The sequence below is a fragment of the Lycium ferocissimum genome, chromosome 7 (genome assembly GCF_029784015.1).
Source record: "Lycium ferocissimum isolate CSIRO_LF1 chromosome 7, AGI_CSIRO_Lferr_CH_V1, whole genome shotgun sequence".
Lineage (NCBI taxonomy): Eukaryota > Viridiplantae > Streptophyta > Magnoliopsida > Solanales > Solanaceae > Lycium > Lycium ferocissimum.
Genome location: NC_081348.1, coordinates 6,473,461 through 6,486,124, shown reverse-complemented (window position 1 = coordinate 6,486,124; position 12,664 = coordinate 6,473,461). Strand labels below are relative to the sequence as shown.

The following is a 12,664-nucleotide window of genomic DNA, read 5'->3' as shown; positions in this document are numbered from 1 at the left end:
ACTTGTTCAAACTTTGAAACCAAACCATATGTCCAAACGACAATTTTAATGTTGTTTTCCTTAACCTAACTAAGTAGGCGTTTGGCCAAAATCATTTTTCAAAATAAGATTTCATTGACCGTTTGGTTTAATTTTATCTAAAGCGAATTTTTAGCTCAAAAAAATAAATTGGTATTATAAATGCTTAAAATAATCATCCAAACAGGCTCATACAGTTTTTTGTAAAAAGGTGGCTGCAACTTAAATGGTGATGTGCCAATACGCTATGGGTGAAATTACCTTTTAGAAAAAAGAAAAAAAAACCTCAAAAGGCTTGTTGGTTACTTGTTCTTGCTCACCCCTCTCTTCCGTGTGTGTCCTCACAACCGGATATCGGAAAATGGACGCAAGTGCAAGCGTGAAGAACAAAAAGAAGAAGAAGACAACAGCAGAATCGCTTAGCCATGATGTTCTCTGTATTATCTTCTCCTTTCTCGACTTAGTCCAGCTCATTCGCTGCTCCGCCGTTTCTACTTCTTGGTACCATACCACCTCATTTTTCCATTTATTTGACCTAACTACAGCCCTTGTGTTTGTCTGATGATAACAATTCCATACAATTTGTTCTGCTATACTCCCTCCTTCCCAATTTACTAGTTCAAAATAAAGAGAGTGTATAATGTACTCCTCTGTAACACTTTCCTTTTTAGTTTCTATGTCACTTTTCTATATTTAAAAATATTTACAACCATACATATATCTAAGAACCCCAAATTTTGAAAGTCTTCTTTTCTTTTTTAAATTTTGTGCCTAATCAAATGGTGCCACATAAATTGGGACAAAGGGAATACTAAAATGTCCTTTACTCTGAAACCTTCCAGATGTTTGAATTGTGAACTTACTAAATATAGAAATAGTCGCTCTTTTTGGGATAGACAAAAAATGAAAGTAAGAGAATTAAATTAGGACGGAAGGAGTATTACATTGCTTAAGCCAATTACTGACTGGCTTCCTTATATTGCCCTTGCTATGTCCTGTGAAGGAGTAAAGCCGTCAATAAATTGAAGTTACATCAAACAGAATACTTCAAGCAGCATCATAGTGATCCTAATGGACTAAATGATGCATCTTTCTCTGAGAGATCATTGAGTGAACAAGCGGAGCAGCTAGCTATGGAACGACACAAATTGGCATTACAAAGAGGTCCTGCTAATGTTTTTCAGTGGAAAGGTCATTCTGTTGGGTAAGCATTAGAATATCTATTTCTATTTTGTTTCATTTTCCGTTGCAAACTTAAATATTGGTGATTCATTGTACCCATGATCATTTATTTAAATATTTTGCTGATCAATATTGAGACTGGAATAATTATGTGTTTTTTCAAAAGAAAAAATTCAAACTGGAATGAAGTTCACTTGGTACAAAGACATTGCTAGAAGTTCTTGACCTTGTAGTTTCGAAGTTGAGGAGTTAAAATGAAGACAATCTGATGAGATTTCAGCTACATAGAAACAAAAGAAGATACCTGGTCAATTTGAAAAATAGCTTTCTTAACTAATAAATGAAAAATAGCTCAAATTAAGCAGCTTTACATTATAGTATCCTTTAACATGAAAATCTTGCATTAGAAATCTACAATTTCTACGGTATTTGCTTTTGGTATCACCAAATCATCAGCTTATCATTCACTGGATCGAATATCATATGACTTAGCATTTGGCTGTTAATTTGTCAGTGATTTAGATGTCAATTTCGACCACCTTAAATCTCATCACACTCATTACATCCTCTCCGTTTTGTCTGATTCCATTGTCCTGACTTCCATTGCGATATTACATTGACTTCCAAGATATAATCCGAATCTCCAGATAGAAAAAAAATGTTCCCTTGTAGTCACCCTTATAGAGTTTTCTTAATATAAGCAGTTCAATCCTTCTAGTGTAGCCTATTCTCTTCCAGTATTAGACTGATATATTCATATTTAATGTCGAATATACAAGACAGAGTTGCCCCTAATAAAAAGATTTATTGAAGGATATGGAAAAATGAGGAAAAACTAATAATGTCTGTCCAGCTAGTTCTTTTTCTCTCTCCTTTTTTGGTAGTCTGGCCACTTTCTTTCACACTTCCAGAAATACCAATTGAACTTCAATTTCCTCCTGATCCACATAAGGTTAGCCAAGATTTTGAAAATGGCACCATAATAATAATTGTTTCTAATTTGGCATTAAACCTACACATTGTGCATTTTATATGATCTTCTCTCTAACTTCAGTTTCTACTAGGGTTAATCAGTGCAGAATGAAGATGGGGAAAGTCCTTACTGGTGTGGGTGACAAGGTGGGTTACTTTTTACTGTAAAGAAATATAGGAGCTAAAATTTCTTATTGGTTTCTTTCCTTTAGCTGGAAAGTGCAAAATCTTACTACATTACCTACTAGGAAAATCATGTATGTTATCCATTTTCTCCCAGTAAGTTCTAGGAGATAACTTGCGAACCTTTCTTAGTGATCATAATTCAGAACTTGTTGATGTGGGAAGCATGCTGAAGATGACATGCTTAACAACAACAACATACCTAGTATATTCCCATACATGGGGTCTGGGGAAGGTGGGTGTACGCAGACCTTACCCCTACCTTTGTGGGGTAGAGAGGCTGTTTCCGATAGACCCTCGGCTCAGAAGAAGACATGCTTCTGGTTAGATAAATTAAAATGGTTATTATTTACTGTAGTTCCTTGTCCTTCAATTTCTGCTATTATTTACTGTCTCTTGTTCTTTGCTTAGCATATTGTTTTTTTGCAGTAATTGTCCGTTTTTCTTATTTGACCTTCTTTATTTTGAGCCGAGGGTCTATCGGAAACAGCCTCTCTGCCCTCCCCAGACCTCACTTTGTGGGACTACACTGGGTATGTTGTTGTTGTTAATCATGGAAAGTCTCGGAGTTATTATGTAGTTATATTGCAATAATACATGCAAATCAGTATGATTTCATTGGAACTGCCTCTCTCCGTTTCATCAAATCCTACTCCTTTTTTGGACCTTATGCTGCTCCTAAATATCGTCCACTTTTTTTTTTTTCCTTCTAAGATACTTTAAATTCTGCTAAAGTTACCAGTTTCAAAAAAAAAAAAAAAAAAAAAAAAAAAAATTAAATTCTGCAGTTGAAATTAGTTTGAATTTCTGATGAAAGAAATCCCTATCATACATTATGCTTGTTTTATGTGCACTTGTTAGATTGCCCCTTATCGCGTATGTTTGATTGGCAGAGTCCCATAGATTTCCTTTGCTCTTCTGTTGCCTGCCAATCCTCGTGTAAAGAAGGTTTTACTATAAAGCCTGTGCGCAATGAGAAGCCTGGGATCTCCGTGGGTGCTAGATGATACATATTATTGGGCCTAAGATGCGAAAATTGTTGTTGATGCGAAAATTGTTGTTGGTTGTTGTAGAATATTTTTGGAGAAAGTGTAATAGTAGAAATATCACTGATCATGTTTTCTTTTTAATTTCGCAGAAATGAGTAGGTATTTCCCTTTCTTGAGTTGATTATGAATCGGTTATTTTTTACTAGTGTCATTGATTATCTGAAGTACTACCAAATCAATTCCTATCGTGTATCATTTTACTCATTAGTTGTATATTTCTCCCAGAAAAATATGATGTTGGCTAACCCTCAGGGGTTGGCCTATCGTGTATTATTTTGGGGTGCTCCCTTTCACTCATTAAAACAATTGTATATTTCTCCCAGAAAAAAAAAAAAAAAATATGATGTTGGCTCCTAGTCTTTTCTCATTGACCACATGTCTCTCTTGTTTACATTAAATAAGACATGGTCTGAAATTTACATTCTACACTCCTTGTAATCCAGGTCATGCGTCTCTGGTCTGCAGAAAACTGCAAATGTTTGGATGAATATTCCCTTGTTGATAGAGCCCCTTTAATTGATTTTGATTTTGACGAGGGCAAGGTGAGTTCAAGATACTATATATTTGTTGTACATTGGATGGTAAGATTAGTTATAATACTTAAGTTTGAATATTATAGTACTAAATTTTATGTATCTTAAATTTTCGTATTTTGTGCATTTCTTCGTTTCAAGGAAGTGTGCACTTCACTTCACGCTTTTCACTTCAAGCCCTATCGATCTTGTTGCTTTTTTTGCGCTTTTCTCTTATAAAATCATTCACAATAAGGGAATGAAGAGTGCAAAGGAGTCTACCAAGATGTCCTCATTAGACAACACCATGAGAGATATAAAACTAAGAAGTGAGAGCTCATTCTTTTAGGTCAATTAACACTATCACAGAAAACAATAATTTTACCACTGCAATACCGAGGAAGTGAGGAACTATTTTTTCAAGCTTTTGCATGCATTTATCTTCGAATCCTCTAGCATTTTTCTTATCAATACATTGTGCAACCACAGGCACTGCACATTTTCATGAAGCTTTCCCTTAATTGGCCCCAAAGCCATAAATTTTCATAAGAAATAGCTCATTTATCTTCTAGGAGAGACACAGGTTTGTCCTGATTGCAGTTTCCGTTGCAAAAGACAAGAGCATAGACAAGTGGGCCTTAGACTCATTGCTACATTTGCTCATTTGACACCAATTACAAGATGGAGTATATCTTTTTTGGCCTTATTAACCATGTCTGACATACACATTTTGTATTTGATATTGGAAATGTTTCTCTACAGGTTGTTGGTTTGGTTGGCACCCGTATATGCATCTGGAATCGGATGGAGACAAGAAATGTATTTTCCTCACGTGAAAACTTATTTACAAAGGGCCTCTGTATGCGGTGTGTAACCTCTTTGTTTTTCAACTTTTTATCCTTAAAAGTTCCAGCAGCAATGTGGGAAGAGGCTATTTCAATGACATTATCTTGTCATTTAATAATTGACTTATCTTTTTTTTTTTTTATAAGTTAATTGACTTACAGTATTTTAATTTTTCTAGTTTGGCTAAGATCTCAATGTTATCCACATGAAGAAGAATCAAACATTTCCACATGAAGAAGAATCAAATATTACTGAAGAAAGTAGTTTGAACTTCTTTGGGACTTCATTTTGATTAAATGGCACTAAACGGACACTCCCTCAGAATCCTTTGACATTGAGATAAAGGCTTGAGAGGACTAGCATGCATGTCTAAAGTTTTGAATTACTTGATGCTCTCTGTTTTTGTTACTGTTGTAGCTCCATATTTACATGTCTCTGCTGCTTATGTTGTCCATGTTACAGCTTCTGAAGTTTTTTGTAGTTTGCTGGTTGTAATTTCATTCTTCCTTTCCAGTTATGTAGACCCTGAAGCTGTGATTGGATGTGAGGATGGAAAGGTTCGTGTATTTGACATGTACAGCAGAAAGTGTTCCCAAATAATAAAGTATGGTTCTGTTTCACTACTTACTTTCCATGTTTTGTGCTCTAGTCGAGAAAAAAAAAAGGCATAAATGATTTTCTCCTGGATCATTGCCTCTGTTGCACACATGCATGTAGAAAATAAGCTATTTTGGGATGCTAATCTAAGTTATAATCGCTTTACAGAGAAAATGACATTTATGCTCCTCTCTGGTAATTTTATATGCTAAGCAGAAACCCTTCCCCCTCCTTTCCGCTCTCAGAAAGGCTGCAAGGAATAACAACAACAACATACCCAGTGTAATCCCACAAGTGGGTAGCAAGGTAATAAGATAACCGCGACCAAAGCTCTCAAAAGTTGGGAGGAAACAGGCTTGCAGGCAAAGGACAAGAGCAGATGGAGAATTGTCCCTGCCTGCATCTGGTGGACAATTTCGAAGGAGAGAAATTCCAGATGTTTTGAGAATGTGGAGAATGGGTTGCAGAAGATTAAGCTAAACTTTATCTTGCTTTTGTGTTTTTGGTGCAATCAGATCTACTCAAATGATACTGTCTCTATAATTGATGTTTTAGATTCATTATAGAAATAGGACAGTAAGATTTAGAGTTTGTTGTAAATATGGTTTCAGTACTACCTAATTACTGTTTTGCTACATTTTGAAATATAAAAGATACAGTTACCAGTTTCAAAGAAAAGAAGATAACCGCGGCCAAAGAAACAACATAATGTAATAGGAATCTAAAAATAAGAAAGTACAAGAATAATGCTAAGACTCCGGGAACGGGATGGAAAGCGCCCGATTACCCACTACCCTAATTCTCGACCTCCACACCTTCCTATCAAGGGTCATGTTCTCTGTGAGCTGAAGTTGCACCATGCCTACCTCTCAGCATCCGCATCTCTGCTACTCTCATCTTCTGAACATGGGAGTTGTTGACTGGCCAACACTCCGCCCCATAAAGCATAGTCGGTCTAACCACCACCCTGTAGAACTGGCCTTTAAGTCTTAGCAACACATTCTTAAAATGCTGTAAGGAATGAAAAGGATAAAAGAAATAGTCAGGAATGAGTATAAGATAGGAAGCTGATGTACCTTCTTCATAATGTGTGTGTTGTCTTTTATCAACAAAACCCAACACTAGAATAAGCAACTCAGCTCAGGGATCCAATCAATATCAGCTATTTAATCCGCTTCGAGGAGTCTGGACTCAGGATTTAGGAGGAGAGAAAGGGGTGAGAAGAGCTATTTCTTTTGATAAGGGTGGGAAGATATTTTAAATGCAGTTTCTCATAACCTCTGAATAGACCTGGACACACTAAGGGTATTAGTGCCAACAAATGGTGTTTTGTTTCCTCCTTGTCTCCCTAACAGACATGCATAATTGGTGCCTTCTCCTCCCGTCCTGTCTAAACTTGTCTTCTGCAGAGTTTTTTTCTTTCTTCACCCTTCTTTTGATCTGAAAATTACAGTCAGGACTAATGTGTAACTAACTTGGCTAGTTTTTTGCAGGATGCATCAGGGACCTGTTACTTGCTTAGCTTTTACTGATGACCAATTGCTTGTTAGTGGTTCCTCTCTTGGCACCCTTTCACTATCGGATCTTTCTTCCGATCAGCGAGTTGTTCTGCTGGGATCAACCTACTCTGCAGGTTTGTGATATATATCTTGTCAGTTCCACAATACATTGATAACCTATAGAACGATGCCTCTACACCCCGTGCCGCTGATTTCTCTTTTCTGAACCCATGACTGCACGTACACTTTGTTCTCTTTTCATTTTTACTTATCTTTTTGTCGTTTTCTTGTTGACAAGTAATGTAATAGATTTCATTAAACTGAAAATGAACCCGCATATATATGTACGGGAAAAGGACCTAGGTCCTTTTGACGTTGTAGGGAATCTATGAAGTCCGCAAAAGATTTGAAATCGTTTTAAACAGTCATGTCACACTAAAAAGGTAAAAACTCCAACTTTGGTAGACATCTAGAGCTTAAGCTAAAAACAACAAAGCTACTATCTTCAAACACCTTGAGCATGCTACTGTCTATGTTGCTTGCATCCTCCAAAATGCCACCGCACCCATGTTGGATCTTCCAAAAATGGTGCATTTTTTGAAAGATCCGAGCAACATAGATTTTTGTGGTTGCAGACTGTCCAAAAGATGCAAGATGATACTGTCTTCCACATAACTTTGAGGTGTTTCCTTTTCTGATAATCATATCGTGAGATGCTTCTTGACTCGTGTCCCTGCCAACCTTGTTACTGCTGACTTCCCAGGCTGACTCATTGTGCCAAATATGTTAAGAAGCATAAAACAAATCTTCCTATATATCTTTGCAGTTAATCAGTACTCCCTCCGGTTCAAAAAGAGTGTCCACTTAGCCTTTATTTTTTTATTCAAAAAGAGTGTCCACTTACCAAATCAAGAAAGAATTAGCCTTTTGCCCTTATTAAGTGTTAAAGTGACCAAATCCCAACCCCTAATTAGTAGTTTAGTCAAATTACCAATTTTGCCTAGGAGTTAGTATTTTTTAAGGGGTGTGCAAATGGCTAAGTGGACACTCTTTTTGATCCGGAGGGAGTAATGATTGGGGGGTGGGGATATTCCGATTCCTTAGACATATAGGACATTGTTCTGGTTGTAACTCCTCTGAATACTACCATACGTAAGACAAGCCTCATATAAATGTATGCATTCAAAATATGCTGTTCTAGTGATGGCTTCTCATCCCGAATATTTGCCAAAAGCTGAATGTTGTCAACTGAGTTAACTAGAAACAGGTGGCTTTCTGACAAGCTAACATGTAGATCTGAAGCAACCTCGAAAATTAAAAGCACCACCATGACAAGCTAACATCAAAACATGTTGAGATCTCTAAGACATACTTTTCCTTGCCAATAAGCCTCTCTTGACGAGGTGACACTTAAAAGCATTTTCTTTGTCCACATGCTTATTATTATTAATCTTGGACTAAACATATATATATTTGTATTTTTGCACCATTGTAAAAGCCCACGCTTTATTTGCGCTTCATTAAAGCCCCCAGCTGACCTTAGAGCTTTTTTGCGCTTTTCGATATATTCGTTGAATAGTGTGATCATCTCATCTAAAAGTTTTCTAAAAGCTTAAGCTGTCATAGAGAGTACCCATTTTATTAATTATGTCTGCAAACATACCCCTTACGTGCGAACCTCCTCTTTTTCTTGGGCCAAGCATGCGGAAATTCTTTTCAATAGTAGGCGGCAGTGAGACTTATGCCCAGAACATCTGCCTATCATATTGACCATATCATCTAAAAGTTTAAGTTGTTAGAGAGAGCACACTTTTAATTATTTAAACAACTCTTCTGCTCCCACATAATGTTAGTCTGACCCATGATTTGCTGTGACCACTGGGTTTCTCAAGTCATTTTTACCCAGGACAGATCTCCATAACCATTTGAATATCAAGCTTCTGGTGTGTAGGTGTAGGTTCTTTATACTGATCTTGCTTTTTTCTTTTTTGCTTTTTTCTTCTTGGCTTTGTAACTGTAGTCCATCTTACCAGTGAATACGAAGTGTTTTCTTACTAATTAAGGATATCCCTGCTCATTTGTCTAGTTTCTTTTTACCTATGCTGGAAGAGAAGAGAAACATAACATAAATTGGGAGGTTGTGTAGGGGATGTATTGTTACTTTATGCTGCAGATGGTACTTTTGTTTCCTAAATGATCCTTTTTGGAAAAATCTAACTAGTGTTATGTTTATAAGCAAAACATAAAAAATACTATTATTTAATTTCGAGGAGAAAATGTTAATCACCGTATTTACCAAGTATTTTGCATTATTCTATTTAATTTTTTTAATAATCGCGGTGTCCGAGCCACATCTTGCCCGCGCCTTGACTAATTTCGGGGCACCTGCTGCCTCCCACCAGCACAGATACCGGATAACTTTGTCCATCAAGGCTTGAACGGATGGAAAGAAATCACTTAGTGCTTTTGTCTTCGCTGGGATTTGAACCTGAGACCTCATGATTCTCAATATACTTTATTGACCACTAGGCCACACTCTAAAATAAAGTTTATTTCTTTTCTTTTGAGCCGAGGGTCTATCGGAAACAACCTCTCTACCCCATAGAGGTAGGGGTAAGGTCTACGTACATTCTACCCTCACCAGACCCAACTTGTGGGACTACACTGGGTGTCGTTGTTCTTGTTGCTGTTGCTTTATTTTAGACCTTCATAGAAAGTATTTTCTGGTTTAGGTTTTTCAAATTGCTGTCTAATCAGCACACTAGTGAAGGCTTCCTAATGTCAATCTTTAATAGAAAGTGTGCAAATGCTTTACATGCTTTATGCTAAGTAGATTATCTTGTAAGTCCTTTTTAAGAATCTTAATTCTCTTTGTAATCTGAATTCCTATTTGTTCTTCTTTCTCTGCTTCTGAAATCTCTTGCCATAGGGGTCAAAACCTTATGTTCCAACTCTCACTCAATTAGATTATTTTTTGTTCTTCCTTTGAGAATGTTGATTTTCTCTTTTTAATCTGGTTTCTTATTTGTTTTCTCTCTCTGTTTCTGATTTTCTTCTGACAGGGGTCAAGACTTTGTGTTTCAACCCTAGCTCCTATATGCTGTTTGCCGGATCAACTGCTGGAAATGTGTCTTGTTGGGACCTCAGGTTTGAAGAAGTGATTAAAACTTGAACCAACATTCTTCCATGTGTTTTTTCACATGACCCAGCCTTTCTGATCTTGTTCCATGCTTTCTGTGCAAGAGTCAGTGTTTTTGATCCTTAGATGGTAGCTTTGTCAATCCTTTTATATGCTGCTGCAGTTGTTAATGGTAAATTAGGGATGTCTCATTTCGTAAAATCTTTCGAGTCTGCTTATGTTTGAGCATGGTAAAGTTTCTCAATCTCTACATATAAGTCTCCCCCGGAATTCGTTCACTTTTTAAAATGTCCTTGAGCCGAGGGTCTACCGGAAACAGCCTCTCTATACCTCTCAAGGTAAGGGTAAGGTCTCAAGGTAAGGGTAAGGTCTGCGTACACTCTACCCTCCCCAGACCCCACTTGTGAGATTACACTGGGTATGTTGTTGTTGATGATGATTTTTAGAAAAAATAATTAAAAAAATAAAATAATAACTGTAGTTTCTGTGAGACTTGATTATTATAAATGCCATTTTTGCAACCAGTACAAGATCTCCAGAGATTTCAAATATAGCATTATCATGGGTTGTGGCAATTGCTAATTAGCTAAACAGGAAAAGGGGAAAAAAGTGAAAAAATAGAGAGAAAAGAATGAAAGAAAGAAAGGGAAAGAAGATTATAAAAAGAACTTACTATTGCTCTCCGCTGGGCTGTTGTCTAACAATGGAATGAGATAAAACGAATACTGGACATATGGTTCTTGAGATTGAGAATGGAGGGCTAAGTTGTTGAAAGGTTCCATCAATCATAATGTTTACATTCCAAAAAACTGCAGGGAACTTGAGCAATCAGCGTGGTGAAAGATAAAACAAATTGGCTTGATTACCTAATGATCCAAGACCACTTGGTGAAACATTCTGTACAAAAGAAGCCAAGGTTGCATGTTTCTTAGATTTTCTGTTCTGAATGCAAACAGTAGTAACTGGTATGTAGGATAAGTAGGCTTAGTGTATGTTCTCTTTGAAATGGAAAGTATCTTTAAGAAAGGAAGGATGGCCGGGATATAGAATTGTTTCAAGGGTATTGTATTGAATTATAAATTTGCATCACTGAGAGTACAGAGAGGGAAGTGCAATTTTAATTAGGCAGAGACTGGTGGAGAGAGCATTTTGGACCAGTGGGTGGACTAGTTTCATTCTTGACTGGGATTGCAGCGATGGACCAATATATCCTTCATTCTGAGAGATGGCTGTTTCTTAGGTGAAGAAATTACATGCATAAGTTGAAAAGAAAAGTCGGTGAGGGGCTGATGTGAGATTTAATGTCTTTTTCGTCTTCAAATCTGAACGTGGACTCTTTTCATCATACATTTAGATGATGAATTGGATTTGTTTAGCAACACCTTGCTGCTATCTGCTCTGATTCAAGAAATTTGTTTTCCTATGTAGTTTATATGGTATTTCTAGTTCTGATAATTTCAATCCTGAAATGCTTTATATACAGGAAGACAAACAGAACTCTATGGGATACACGAGTGTCTCCAAATGTTGTTTATTCTATGCATCACCTTAGGAACGACACTTCAACATTGGTAGTTGGTGGAATCGACGGTGTGTTAAGAATTGTGGATCAGGTAACTGGCGAAGTAGTTTCGAGATGCGTAATGGATGATAGTAGCACTATGTTACATCGTTCAACAGAGAGATTTGGAACCCTGCAAATTGAGAAGAGGAAACTGAAAAGGCTGTCTGAAGATGATCGGATTGATCTTATGCCAAGAGCTTCCCGTCCACAAATCACATGTTTAGCCGTTGGGATGGAGAAAGTTGTTACTACGCATAATGATAAGTATATCAGAGTTTGGAAATTCAAGAATTGAAAAGGATTCTCATACACTACCTGAGAATTCCAGGTATTTGTTGCGGTACTGCCGCACTTCTTTGTAATAGTGCTGTTTTTAACATTATCGTGCTGTTTTTGGCACCTGGCACCTCTTTCTTTGTTCGGGTGTCTTTATGTGTTTTACTGTTTTACATAGATTTTTCTTTTTATTTAAATCTAGCTGTCTCAAATCGATTTGACATGCCTATGATTACTTCAAATAGATCCTTCAATATTCTAGAAATTTATTAGAAGTTTGATCATAATTCATACACTATCCAGTACACTTATGGGAAGACCATGAGCATGGCCATGTACTCTAATTGTAGAGGAGGAGATGCGATTTCTTTGTTTAGACAGCAATTTAAGAGATTTTTTAATTTGTAAGGGTGGAGGGGCATATAGTTTGTAAGAAAATATAGCTTTTAGATCTAATACAGTTTCTAAAAATTCGGACTTCATTTCAAAGAACTGGATTGTAGTATATATTCCAAAGGCAACTCGATCCCCTAAAAGTATTTTTCCTGTACTTTATTTAATTAACTTTTAACGACCCAATATACATACAATATCCTACCTCTAGAGAAATCAAAAAGCAAAAAACGCTGAGGCAATTTCTAGACTAATCCTTGCGGAATGAGATAATAACAATATGACTACAATTCTCTAGCAAAGAATGAGGTATACTTCTTTCAATGATCATTACGACAAAATCTGTATAAGTATGTTGGAAATCATACGACAACATCTTCAGTTTAAAGTTTGAAGTCTCTCCACTTTTCTTTCAAATAAAATGTTTTTTTATC

The 12,664-nt window shown here is 36.6% G+C and overlaps 1 protein-coding gene across 2 annotated transcripts; it reads left to right on the top strand.

The window, feature by feature from the left end:
- The first annotated feature begins 273 nt into the window (after positions 1 to 273).
- On the top strand, positions 274 to 12,081 carry LOC132063203 (F-box/WD-40 repeat-containing protein At3g52030). 2 transcript variants are annotated; one of them, XM_059455659.1, is made up of 9 exons: positions 274 to 519; positions 1,022 to 1,222; positions 2,265 to 2,319; positions 3,848 to 3,946; positions 4,679 to 4,782; positions 5,277 to 5,366; positions 6,853 to 6,992; positions 9,921 to 10,005; positions 11,481 to 12,081. In XM_059455659.1, the coding sequence occupies exons 1-9, from the start codon at positions 380 to 382 to the stop codon at positions 11,854 to 11,856; spliced, it is 1,290 nt and encodes a 429-aa protein (XP_059311642.1). In that variant the 5' UTR covers positions 274 to 379; the 3' UTR covers positions 11,857 to 12,081. The 2 variants fall into 2 exon arrangements, with proteins under 2 accessions (XP_059311642.1, XP_059311643.1); XM_059455660.1 differs by lacking the exons at positions 274 to 519; positions 1,022 to 1,222; positions 2,265 to 2,319 and adding an exon at positions 2,679 to 2,888.
- The last annotated feature ends 583 nt before the right edge of the window (positions 12,082 to 12,664 follow it).